At 53.2% G+C, this 11902-nt stretch overlaps 1 protein-coding gene across 1 annotated transcript in view; it reads left to right on the top strand.

The window, feature by feature from the left end:
* The first annotated feature begins 2156 nt into the window (after window positions 1-2156).
* Nfam1 (NFAT activating protein with ITAM motif 1) overlaps window positions 2157-11902 on the top strand; it is a 30602-nt gene continuing 20856 nt past the window's right edge. The window contains exon 1 of the mRNA XM_020168196.2: window positions 2157-2346. Coding sequence (XP_020023785.2) covers window positions 2229-2346 — 118 coding nt within the window. The 5' untranslated portion in view covers window positions 2157-2228. The remainder of the gene's footprint in view (window positions 2347-11902) is intronic.

Genomic DNA, 11902 nt, shown 5'->3' with positions numbered 1-11902 from the left:
CAACAGTGAGTTTCTTTCATCTGGTCTCCGAGGCCAATTGAGACCTCCGGGTCCTGCCAGTGCAGCCTAGGTCAGCAGGGCTCCTTCTCCAGGCATGCTCTATTTCTCCCCAGGAGGCTGTGTGACTGCCCAACAATGACCCAGGACCTCAGTCTCCCCTTTTGCAGTCACAGCTGTGCTTTGTAGCCCCAGAGCCCGTGGTGTGGGGCATGGGCCTCATCCCACCCCACCTGGAGCCCAGGAGTCCCACTGAGGCCAACCAAGAGCCCCCTTCATACCAGCACAAAGGGAGCAGCTACCTCACAACAAGCCCCGGAGGAAGGCGCTTTGACCTCATCTCACGGTCATCCGACCATTCATGCAACTCCCTGCGCCCCGCACAAAGCCATCCGATGTGAAGAGCCACAGGAGGCAAGAGAGCGAGCAACCTGGCTTGCTAGGTATGGAGCAGGCTTGGATCTAGGCTCCTAGGAAGCCCAGCTCCCCGGGAGCCTAGTACAGAACTGAACTCAATGCACAGTGAGGGGATCTGGGTCATCTGCCTGGGAGGCACAGGCAGTCAGGAGCAGTGAGCTGGCACCTGGGTAAGTGCAGGGACAGTGCCAGTGTCGGAGGAACAGACCTCAGTGCTCCTTGCACCGAGGCACTTGACAGCCTCTCGGTGCCAAGCTGTAGTGAGACTCAGAGGCACAGACCGATGCCTTTAAAATGCTCCCTCTGTGCACAGAGGCATTAACGTGACGTCTATCACCATGGCACCGAGGTGCTTAGACAACCTGCTCCCCCCAGGAGCTGGGGAGCGGCATGAAGCAGATTATCAGTGTCTCGCTGTGACATCCGCGATCATGTATCACTGTGATGGATCAACAGTCGATACCGCTGGGGTCCCGGCCCACCCCGTGCACTGCAACGCCTGTGTTCATAAGTCTTCCTCACCTGGTGGGGGTCCTGTTCCTGCTTGTCGGTCGCCACACTCCTGGCATGGGAGGAAAACACCTTCTGGCTTTCATTGTTCATGTGCAAAGTGGATGAGGGAAAGCATTTGGGCAAAGCACTAAAACGGGCCCCCACTGTGACATCCCTGGGCTGCAGCCAGTGCGCCCAGCCTTGTCTGCAGAGGCAGCAGGGGTGGCGAGAAAGCTCAGGCATCAGGCAGCCAGGCCTTCTGGTCTTGGGCAAGGTACTTCACTCGTAGTTTCTCCTTTGTGCAGTTGGGCTAGGGGTTGGTGGCACTAATGAGAAAGGAGGGAAGTGCTCAGCATGTGAGGAGCTCGGCCACCATCCCCCCACCCCCATCCCGCCGTGTGCCATGTCCTCCCCATGCCCACTCACCCGTGCTGCTTAGGACACAGGCAGACAGCAGTCCTACCCCATCCAACCCAGTGCTGGGCTCAGAAGGTCAAGGGTGGATCCTCCCAGACAATTACTGTCCCTGGGCTAGAGCCTGGTAGGAGGGAGGACATGAGCTGTGATGTGGAGCCCAAAGGGGAAGCAGTTCGTGTGTCCCATGGTGGGGGGATGGGGTGAACTGAGGTTTAGGGAAGTCACAGGGAGGAGTGATATTTGAGGTGGTTTAAGAGGTGGCCCTCCCTGGACGGTGATGCCTCCTAGCCTTAGAAGGTGTTGGGCTCTCTCTGGGGCTGGGGACATGTGGCTCCTGCCCTTCACCTTCACAGCCTGGCCCCACCTCCACCCCTCCCCTCTCCTTTCCTCTACACTCCAGTGGCTCCCACCCCCACCAAAAAAGCCAACTGCTCAGAACACATTTTCAAGGAATTTCTGGAACATTTCAGAGGGGAAGTGTGTGCGGATGTGGTTGTAGGTCATTTTAACAGCATTTCAGAAGTGAGCTAACCCCAAACCTGACTGAACTCCTGGAAACCTCATGCCAGCCTCTGCACGGCCACCGCTGTCTCCTGAATAGGGCTCCACTGGAAGCACCCACAAGGGGGTGGGAGAGGCCTGGGTCTCCATCTTTCCCTCTTACCCTCCCTGTGGCCTGGACAAGTCCTATCCACCCCCACTGGAGCTGTTCTCACTATTTGAGAGGGACATTGGAGGCTTTGAAGAGGAGGATACCAAGGGCAGCGTTGAGGAAGCAAAATGGTGACCAGGGAGGAGTTTATGGGGACACAAAAAGGAACTGTGGCTACGGTGTGGGCTGTCCCCTTTTGGGAGCTAAAGAGGAAGGAGGGACATTAACTGAGTGTCCCGGACAAGGAGACCAGATGGAGAGCTGGCTTCCATGGTGTTGGGCCCAGGCAGGCCCCCTGAGCCCTCCCAGCCGCCTCAGGGCCTCCCAGCTACTCTGTTTGCTCCTGGTGCCATGGACTCTGCAGCTGGCAGGTACGTCTGTCTCCTCCTCACGTACTGTCACTCGTGCACATCAGAGGGGCTTTCATCCGGCCATGCAGCTGATTCCCGGGACCTGTCTCCAGGGATTTGCTGCGTACCGTTTGAACACTGCAGACTTCACAGGGTAGGTCTTCAGGGACCAAGAAGGTGTTTAGCTAATACCTTGCCAAGGTGGCTTTTGAAGGGGCGGGGAACCGTGCTGTTTTTGCTGCTGTGTTAACAACCACCTCCTAGCCCCCTGGCCCCCTGGCCCTTAAACAAGGAGGGCAGGTGTTGTGTGACAAGGTTGGGCACAAGGTTCACGGGGAAGGACAGCTCACTGCCCAGGGAATTTCGTGTGACTGCTGTGGTAGAGCTATGGTGTTGAACCCGGCAAGTGTCAGAGCAGGCCTGGGTATTGTTGCTGCCAGGGAGGAAAGGGGTGACACAGTTCTGTGCACCCTGGAGCACAGAACTGTTACTGCCATCAGAGACAGTGACACCTCCCACTTCCTGAAATACAACCTGAGGTCAAGGAACTCTTAATAGGAGTGTGACTCCCCAGGGCCAACGCTGGTACCCTTCCCTGATCCCAGGCTCCCTCAGAAGCTAGGTGTCTTTTATCCAAACCAGGCTGTGGGGTGGGTGGCCTTGGGGCGAGTTTATCCAGGCCAGGGAACACCCAGGAGGCTCCCTCTCCAGGACAGCCAGTGCTATGGTCCCTCAGACTCAGCCACTTATGGCGGCACTGGGTAATTCTGCCGGATCCTCTCTGTCCCTTCTTCATTGGGCTCTGTTGCTGACTATTTGCCACCCCACTGTGGAGGTCAGGTGCTTTTCCTTTCATCCACTTCAACTTTTATAAGACCTCGAGGAGCTGCTCCTGCCCCATTCTGTGCCACCCCCACTTTCTTTATATTATAAACAATTATTCTGATGATCACAAATTAGCCTTTATTGAACTCTTAATCTGGCACCACTGTACACCCTCACAGCACCCCTGGGGTACCTATTGTCTTCATCAGCATTATTTCAAGGGTGGAGAAATGGAGGCCCAAGGAGGCCCATTACTTGCCAGAGGTCAAGCCTGAGAGTGGCGATCAGGCTCAGACCAGGTCAGACTTAGCCTTAGCCAGGATCCTGGCTAGGGGACTCTGGGACTCCTCGTGCCTTTCTTTGCAAAAAACATTCTTCACAGAAAAATTTTCTACTGGTGAGGTGAGAGCCAACCTGTGTAGCCTCTATGTCAGGCTGCTGCCCAGGCGCTGGTGATCTGCTTTCTTTAATCCTGTGCACTCCACATTGTCTGTCCCCAACCCAGGCAGACCTGGATAAAGATGCCCAGAGTGCCAGAATGCAGCTTGTTGGTGACAGTGTGTTTGAACTCCTGCTTAGTCACTTTAACCTAATTTCCCCTAAATTCCCATCATTTCTCTGTGTGGTCCTGCCTCCCACCACTGAGCAGAAGAGACTGCATGGCCAGCTGGAGCAGCCGCTGCTACAGAAAAGCTCTTTTGTAACAGGGTGAATTGCAAACAGAAACAGATTTTTTCCCCTGTGTTGCAACAAATGCTATGCCAAAGAGAAACCCTTCCTGCTCTTTTACAAGAGGGGAAATCACCTTGCAAGTCTCCTGGAGCCCACAGCAGCAGCGCACAACCCATCTTTGCTTTGGTCCTGTCCCTGCAGCCCTCTCATCTATCTGCCGTGTCCTGCCTCTCCCCCATGTTCCTGTCTCAGGTGTTGGGGGTCTTTTATTTTGAGGCAGGGTCTCACTATGTAGCACAGGCTGACCTGGAATTGTGAGCCTCCTGCCCGAGCCTCCTGAGTGTTGGAATTTCAGGCGTGCACCACCACACCTGGCATAGGCTTTGAGGAATCCTATGTCCCCCACATCCTACAATCCCAAACTGCAACCTACAATCTGGCGCAGACAGCAGCGGAGCACCTGCTGGTGGAGACCCAGCCTGCGTCCCTCACAGTGGGCACGGACAGCATCCTCACAGAGGTCCAGTCTCACAGAGTCCACCTGTTTCCCTGGACAGCCATAGGAGGCGGGGTTAGGAGTGCAGCCCAGGGTCGTCCAGCCGAGTTCCGGTCTAAGCTCTGCCTCTCACCCCTAGATCCTGGGGAGGTTACTTAACATCCCTGCATTTCAACTGCCTCGTCTGTCAAATGGGTATGTTACAATGTTCAGCCTGCCTAGGACACCTAGGGGCAGAGAGCCTGGCAAATCGTTAGTGCCAAGAAAGTGTTAGCTGCCTGCTAGCTTGGCAGAGCCAACTGAAACAGGAGATACCTTGGTAGCCCACAGGCTCATGTGCAGTGTCCCCAGCACACCCTGGCCTGGCATTGGCACAACCTCTTAGCTTGCAGCCCTTCCCTTCCTCCTCATCCTGCTTGTGAGTTAAGCCCTTTGCCAACTCTGCTTTCTTCAAAGCCACCATGGTGTCATTGCAGCTACTTCCCCCAGGGGTGAATCACCTGAGCCCAAGATTTGGATTTTGCTCGTGTGCTCCTCCACCTGGCCTGAGGTACCCCCCAAGGACTTTGGGGCCAGGCAGATCTGAATTCAGTGCCTGCCCCCCACCCTTCTCCTTTTCTCGAGACAGGGCTTTGCTATATGGAGCCCAGGCTGGATTGAACTCAAGATCCTCTTGCCTCAATCCCCACTCTCAGATTGGGGGAAACCATGAGATTTGGTGGGGAGAACAGGACCCCAGGAAGCATTCACCTAAGAGTTTGCTGCAGGGGGTTTTCTCTGGCCTCAGGCGTCATGCTCCCTTTGCTATCCAAAAGATGTGCAGATGCTCTGCCTTTTCCAGACCAGGGCTTTCCGCCTCCTTTTTCCTGCCTGTCCAGCCTCTGTCACCATTGGTCTCTGCTTTTCATCTTTGTTAATCCCAATGAAGAGCTTGGGAGGCAGAGGCAGGGGGTGGAGAGGCAGTGCTCTGGGGAGATGGAGCTGGGCCTGCCGGAGGGGGCCTGGATGGAAGATAGGACCGAGCAGGAGGGTGGGTGGCAGGTACAGGTGAATAAAGGCTGAGGCCAGAAGGCAGAGCCTGGGGAGGAACGGTGGAGGTTCTGTGTGAGTGGAGAGGAGAGACTCTTGCAGAGCAGTGAGATATGAAACCATTTCCGGAAGATTGTAAATGCCTGTCAGGTGAGGATTCAGACGCCCGTCCCAATAGGCTCTCTCCTCATTGCTGCTTCTTTGTAATTGTGAAATGTAATACACATACAGAAAAGAAAAGCACAGTGTTGAATAATAAGTACTACAAAACAAAAGTCCTGCATGACTACTATGCAGGTCAAGAAAGAGAATGTTCTTGCTCATTCCAGAACATTCCTCCAAAGATACCCTCTCTCCCTTCACAGGTCCAGCTCTCTTGTGAATGAGAGTGGACATGGGGGTGGTGAGTAAACATGGACCTATTTCTTCACGGTCTTATCATTTAGGACACATCACTAAACCATATAGACTAGCTTGCTTGGGGTTTTTGTGTATTTTTTTTTTTCCATAGTGCTGGGGATGGAACCCAGCCTCCTGCATGGTAGGCAGGTACTCGATCACCCCCAGCCTGCTTCGCCCTGTTTTGAGCTTTGTATAATGGGAATGTTACTGTATGTGTTCTTTTCATTCAATATTATGTTTTTTAAGGTAGATTCACTTTTTTTTGGAAGAGGGGAACTGGGATTTGAACTCAGAGCCTAGCACCTGCTAGGCAGGCTTTCTATCACTTGAGTCTCGCTTGCAGCCCTTAGGCACAGCCACCTGACGGTGCGGCTGGAGACATTTTCATTCCTATGGGGCAAGGGGAGCAAACCAAGGTCTGAGGGCTAAATTCAGTCCTCTACCTCTTTTGTATGGCTTGTGAGTTAGGAATTGTTTCTTTTAAATGGTTGGAAAAACCAGAAGAAAAATATTTTGGAATGTGAAAAATTATATGAAATTCAAATTCTCATGTCCATAAATACAGGGTTTTGTGTGTGTGTGTTTTTGGTTTTGATAGTACTGAGTCATGCTTGTCATGCAGACAGTCTTTACCACTTGAGCCACTCCATCAGCCCTTTCTGTGTGTGTGTGTGTGTGTGTGTGTGTGTTGGTTCTTTTTGAGATAGGGTCTCACTTTTTGTCCCTGCTGGCCTTGAACCGAGATCCTCCTGATGATCTGCCTCCTGAGTAGCTAGGATTACAGGCATGGGCCACAAATGCCTGGCGTAAATACAGTTTTTTTGGAACACAGCTTGCCTTTTTGTTCACAGACCATCTATGGCATCTGCCATGCCGGATGGCAGAACTGAGTAATTGGGGATACAGGATAACATGGTCCACAAAGTCTGTAATATTTACTACCTGGCCCTGTACAGAAAACGTCTGTGGACTCCTGCTGTGGAATACGAATACACTGCAGCTTTTTTTAGTGGTGCTGGGCTGTGAAATGGGCATGGACTCCCAGTACAGGTGTGGACACTGAGTGCCTCCAGTGTCTCATTGAAGTACTTCTTTTGTCCCTGTGTGGATGGCTGTGACCGTCCACAGGGCAGGGACTGCGTGGGCTTTTGTGACCCCTCCCTTGGTCCTCATCACTATGCCTCGTGGACACTCAGGAAAGAGTAATAACAGAATGGATGAAGCTCCTCCGCCCTAGGAGGAGTTCTGATCAGGGTGAAGATGCGATGATGACCAGGAGGGGCCCCTGGACGAAGAGACAGAAGATCTAGATAGTCTTCCTGGTGAGAGGTGGGGCTGGGGCAAGCCCCTACCCTCTCTGAGCCTCACACTCCTCTCTGGCATTGGCAGAGTACAAAGTCCCCTGGATCTTTGAATGACAGTGGACATGGGGTGCTAGGTCAACATGGGCCTGGACACAGGCCTTGTCCTCCCCCTGCTCCTGGTAAATCTAGGTGAGGTCTCATCTTAGTAAAAGGGTCACTTTCCTGAAGGCTGCTTGGCAATGCACCAAATTTAAAACATGCAAGCCCTTTGCCTCAGCAAGTGCCCTTCTTGGACCTTGTTCCAGGCAGCTGGGGAACCAGGAGACTATGCGTCCATAGAGCACAGCCACATTTGTACGTGTGCACACTCACACACGCACACATGCACGTGCACAGATGGCCTCCCTGCTGCAGCTGGCCCTCGCTGAGTGCATTTAGAACCTCTCCTCTGCACCTGGGCTGCCCTTTCCTTTGGAGCTCCCACCCCCATGGCCATACCCACTTCCCTGCCCCCAGCCTTTTTTGTTCCTGCTGCTACCTTGGTCTAGAAGGTGTTCTCTCTCCTTCTGACATCCACCTGGTGACATCTAAGCTGTCTATCACGGTCACACTCATGGACTACCTTCTCTGTGGTATCCTTTCTGCCCCTGCACCCAACTCCTGAAAGATCAGATTCCCCCCAACACACACGAGTGTGTCCATCTGCAGTTTTCAGACCCATGGACGAGACTAAGCCCACCTGGCACAGGTGACACTGTAGGCAGAGCCAGGGGTCCAGACCCAACTCACAAGGTGAGCTTAGTAAAGTCAGAGAAGGCAAAGAGAGCAGAGGCAGGCTGGGGAGCCAAAGGGAGGGAAGGTCAAGGAGAGAGGGCCTGTAGGGTCAAGGGTCAAAGCCAGAAACAGCAGGAGCCACAGCTTCCTACCAGGGTCCTTGCTGACCTCCTAGGTGGCAGAAGAGCCTGCAGTGAGGAGGAGGGTGAAGTAGGAGTGAGGCAATTGGGAGTTTATGCCTGAGGGCGCAGAATTTGGGAGGAGGCCAAGATTGAGCTGTGAGGATGAAAGGGATTTGGCACAGTTGTCCACAGAACGGGAGAGGTGTTGGTGGCCACAAGTGCATATATTTCAGGAGGCTGGAGGGAGGAGGGGAAAAGCCCAGATGAACCTCTGATGCTGGGAGGGTCAGGCAGTGAGGAAGACTGATTGGAACTCTGTAGTATTTCTCTGGTCCTCTTTCTAAAATGCAAATGCTGTCATGTCACTTCCCAATTTAAAAGTCAGAGTCTGTGTCTGGTCTGCAACACTCCCTCACCCCCACCCACTGCCTCTCAGGCACCTCATTGCCCTGCCCACTCCCAGCCAAAAACCCTTTCTCTCAACTCCACCCCAACTCAACGCCCTGTGTCAAGACTTCTAGAAGCTTCACCCAAGAGCTTTCTTGTGCTGAAACCCCCCTCCACACCCCTTTCCCACCTGGCTGCCTCCTACTCTTTTCTTCCTTCAAAGTTCAGCTGGGTAAAGAGATGGGAAAGAAAGACATCAAAATGTTCGCAGCTGCTCTGTCAGGGTGGTGAACTGCAGACAAGTCTGCCTTTCTTCTTGATCCTTCCCTGTGGTTTCCAGAATTTCTGCAGTGAGCCAGTTTCACTTTTATTGAGAAGTGGGGAGGGGAAGGGGAACCTGAAGAATGACAATTCAAAAAACAAACAATGAATCAGTCCAAGGGTCCCTTCCCCAGGAAGCCCCTGCCTCCTCCCAGGCTGGGTGTGTGAGGGGGGGGGGTCCCCTCCTCTGGGTTTCTACATCCCCAGGGGTTTCCTTTTATTCCATCATTTTCCATTCTTTAGTTGGCCCCTTTCCTAGGGGTACTTTGGGTGGGCATTCCCTTTCTGCTGAAGGAGGCACCCAAGGGTCTGTTCCCCTCACTATTTCTCCCAGTTCCACTCAGAGACAAGAAGCAGGGCCCCCATTCCCTTTACCCACCCAAACACCCCCTTGGAGAGTAGAGGTAGACATGAAGGGAGAAGCCGAGTCCCCTCCTAACCCAGGCCGTCTCTCAGAGAGCACACAGTTAAAGCCTTTCAACTAGGCTTAAAGGGAGGTCACTGCTCTAGAAACCCCATTAACACTTGGGACTCTTTGACATTCTGGACATGGTTTGTGTCCCCACATGGCCACCACATACCTTGGTTCTGGGGTCTAGAGGCATGAGAACAGGACATGACAGGCTATGGAAATGCCCCAAGCCAGGCACATCTGTATGCATCTTTGCAATTCAGATGTGTCCAGAGATGCGACAGCTAGTCTGAGAGTGCCATTCGGAGGGTGTTGATGCTAACAGCTCTGTAAGACACATGCTGTTCAAAGATGGCCTTTCAGCACCTGCCGCATGCACCACCTCACCAGCCACTTGGTGATGCCTGTGTCCTGAATGGCCTGCCCATGTTTTTTGAGGCATCCTGGGATTCATGCCCAGGCCCACAGCTGGGGCTCCAGGGTAAACAAGTGGTCCGGGGCTGTGTCTTCCCAGGAGCCCTTCAGAAGGACCTGTAAACAGGCACAGCTCTGAGACACACCAGAATGAAATCAGAGTGCAAACGCTGGGTCTCAAATAAAGACCGTGGGAACAGCTTTCTTCTGGAGCAAGGGAATCAAAGTGTTTTCCTTTAAAATCGACCTAAGTCGGGACGGATACCTTTGATCAGCACATCTGGGCCCTCGCGCCCTTGCTCTGTGCCATAGAAGGGATTGAGTTGCAGGCAGAGGGGGAGCTGGCTAAGGCTCAGAGTGGGTGGATTTGAGGAGCTTGTGAGGAGGCCAGGTCGCTGGAGAGGGAGGAAGGGGAAGATGGGGGGAATGTGGGGCTGGGGGTGAGGGAAAGTTCTAGTGCTCATTGCAGCATTTTCAGTAGTTGGCTGCCAAGTTTATTCACTTGTGCAGAGGAGAGGGAGTGTGCTATCTGCCTCTGCAGACACTTGGCTGACCTTGTCCCTGCCCCAGTCTGTAGAGGGTTCATGGGACCACTTCTGTACAGGGAGCCACAGACGACTCATGAGCGGGGTGACTGTGGCAGCTCCCTATCCTCAGTTCTGAGTATTGCTGTCCCCAGATCCTGAGTGCCAGCCATGCCTGCTTATTACTAAGTGATCCACATCTAGGGAAATTTCTCCCTTTGACTTTTAACTCCCTTTGAAAGAGTCCATTTCCTTGGTTTTTCTTTTGCTTGTTTTGATATTTAAAAACCAAAGCACAGAATAGAGTATGGGGTTCAGAATGCAGAGGGACCCTGAGTAAAATCTCAGCTCTACCACTTACTAGCTGTGCTACTTGAATAAATCTTGTCTCTTTCCTCAACCTCAGTTTCCTCATCTGTGGAAGGGGACTGTGTCCATAGGCTTTTCATCATGTAACTTACCAATGATGCCAGATGGTGTATGCTGTTAGGGAGCCAGGGACTCAGGAGTGCCTCAGGCAGGAGGTAAATGAGATGTAGAGACAGATTGAGTGACCCCACAGCCCAGGGAGGGGAAGGGAAGAGCGAGAACATTCCAAGAAGTAGGAATAGCAAGAGCAAACGAACCTTGAGGGTAGCTGAGCTGGGCTTTGCAGGGCCTGGGAGGCATGGACTGGATCTTCCAGGCCTGAGACTCCCAACTTTTTAAACAGTTGCCTAAAGTTGAGAGCTGTATGTTTTAGGTGACCCTATCTGAACCCACTTGTATGAATATAACAAACACTGTCCTTACTACACATAAAATGCTCCGTGTTCTATTTTTTTAATTGCTTGTCTTGACCCTGTAAATTGAATTCAGACTCCTTCCTGGGCCTCCTGCAGTGGGGAAGCCCCTGTGGGTTCAGGCAGGGCAGGAGCAAGACGAGTCCGAGTCCTTGGGTCTCTGGGGCCAGTGCAGAGGATAGAGAAGCAGTCCTGGCTGGTCTGAAAGAGGCTGGATGGAGTCTGAAAGAGGAAGAAGGGGATTGTGATGGGGTTGGGGAGGTCGGAGTCTGATGCTGGTGACCCAGAGAAAAGCTGCAGGTCTGGCACCCACAGCTGGGTCCCTGATGGTGAATCTTTGCCCATCAGGGAGTCCATGAGGGCCCAAGGGCTCAGGCAGCGGGGGGAAGGAGAGGCACTGCCTCCACCCAGCTCTTGGACAGCAGTTCAAGTGGTCACAGATTCATATGGAGAAAGGGAAGAGGAAGGAATCAGGTGCTTGATCTTGGTGGCAAAGTATTTCCCTGATGAACAAGGGCAGAACACACAGGATGGGGAAGGAGCAGGACACTGTAGCGAGAGGGAGGGCTCTTCTGATTCCGAGCCCCTGCACACACCAGGCATTAGCTTGGGACTTCCAGGCCAGGAATTGTCACTGCAGTGTAGTGTGGCACCTACTCCAGTGTCCAGTCAGGGCGTGGGCTCAAGGTGGTAGACAGACTTGGGCCAGGAGCAGGTCCTTGGAGCTGCTCACATCACTTAGGCAGGCTGGGCTGGGATTCTATCTACCCAGCCTTTTTCTTGTCTCCCAGGGAGAGACAGCCTGGCCTTATGCCAGGCACACTGAGTTCTTGGTCCCATTTAATCCCACCATAATCATATTCCTCTCCCAGTGTTGCAGGGGAGACACTGAAGTAAAGCTTCTTGCCCAAGATTGCACAGCTTTGAAGCGGCAGAGCCAGGATTCAAATCTGGGCTGCTGCCCATAGCGCCTGGGCTTTTCTCACACCTCCTGCCCCACCCTCACTTCTGGTTAAGCCCCAGGCTGCCCTGCAGTGCCTGGCAATGCAGAGCTCTGAGGGATAGGAAGCATAGCATCTCTGAAACCCCTCACAGAGTAGGGATGGGCAGCTT

Source organism: Castor canadensis, chromosome 8, assembly GCF_047511655.1.
Source record: "Castor canadensis chromosome 8, mCasCan1.hap1v2, whole genome shotgun sequence".
Taxonomy (NCBI): Eukaryota; Metazoa; Chordata; class Mammalia; order Rodentia; family Castoridae; genus Castor; species Castor canadensis.
This window is presented reverse-complemented; position numbering and strand designations above follow the sequence as displayed.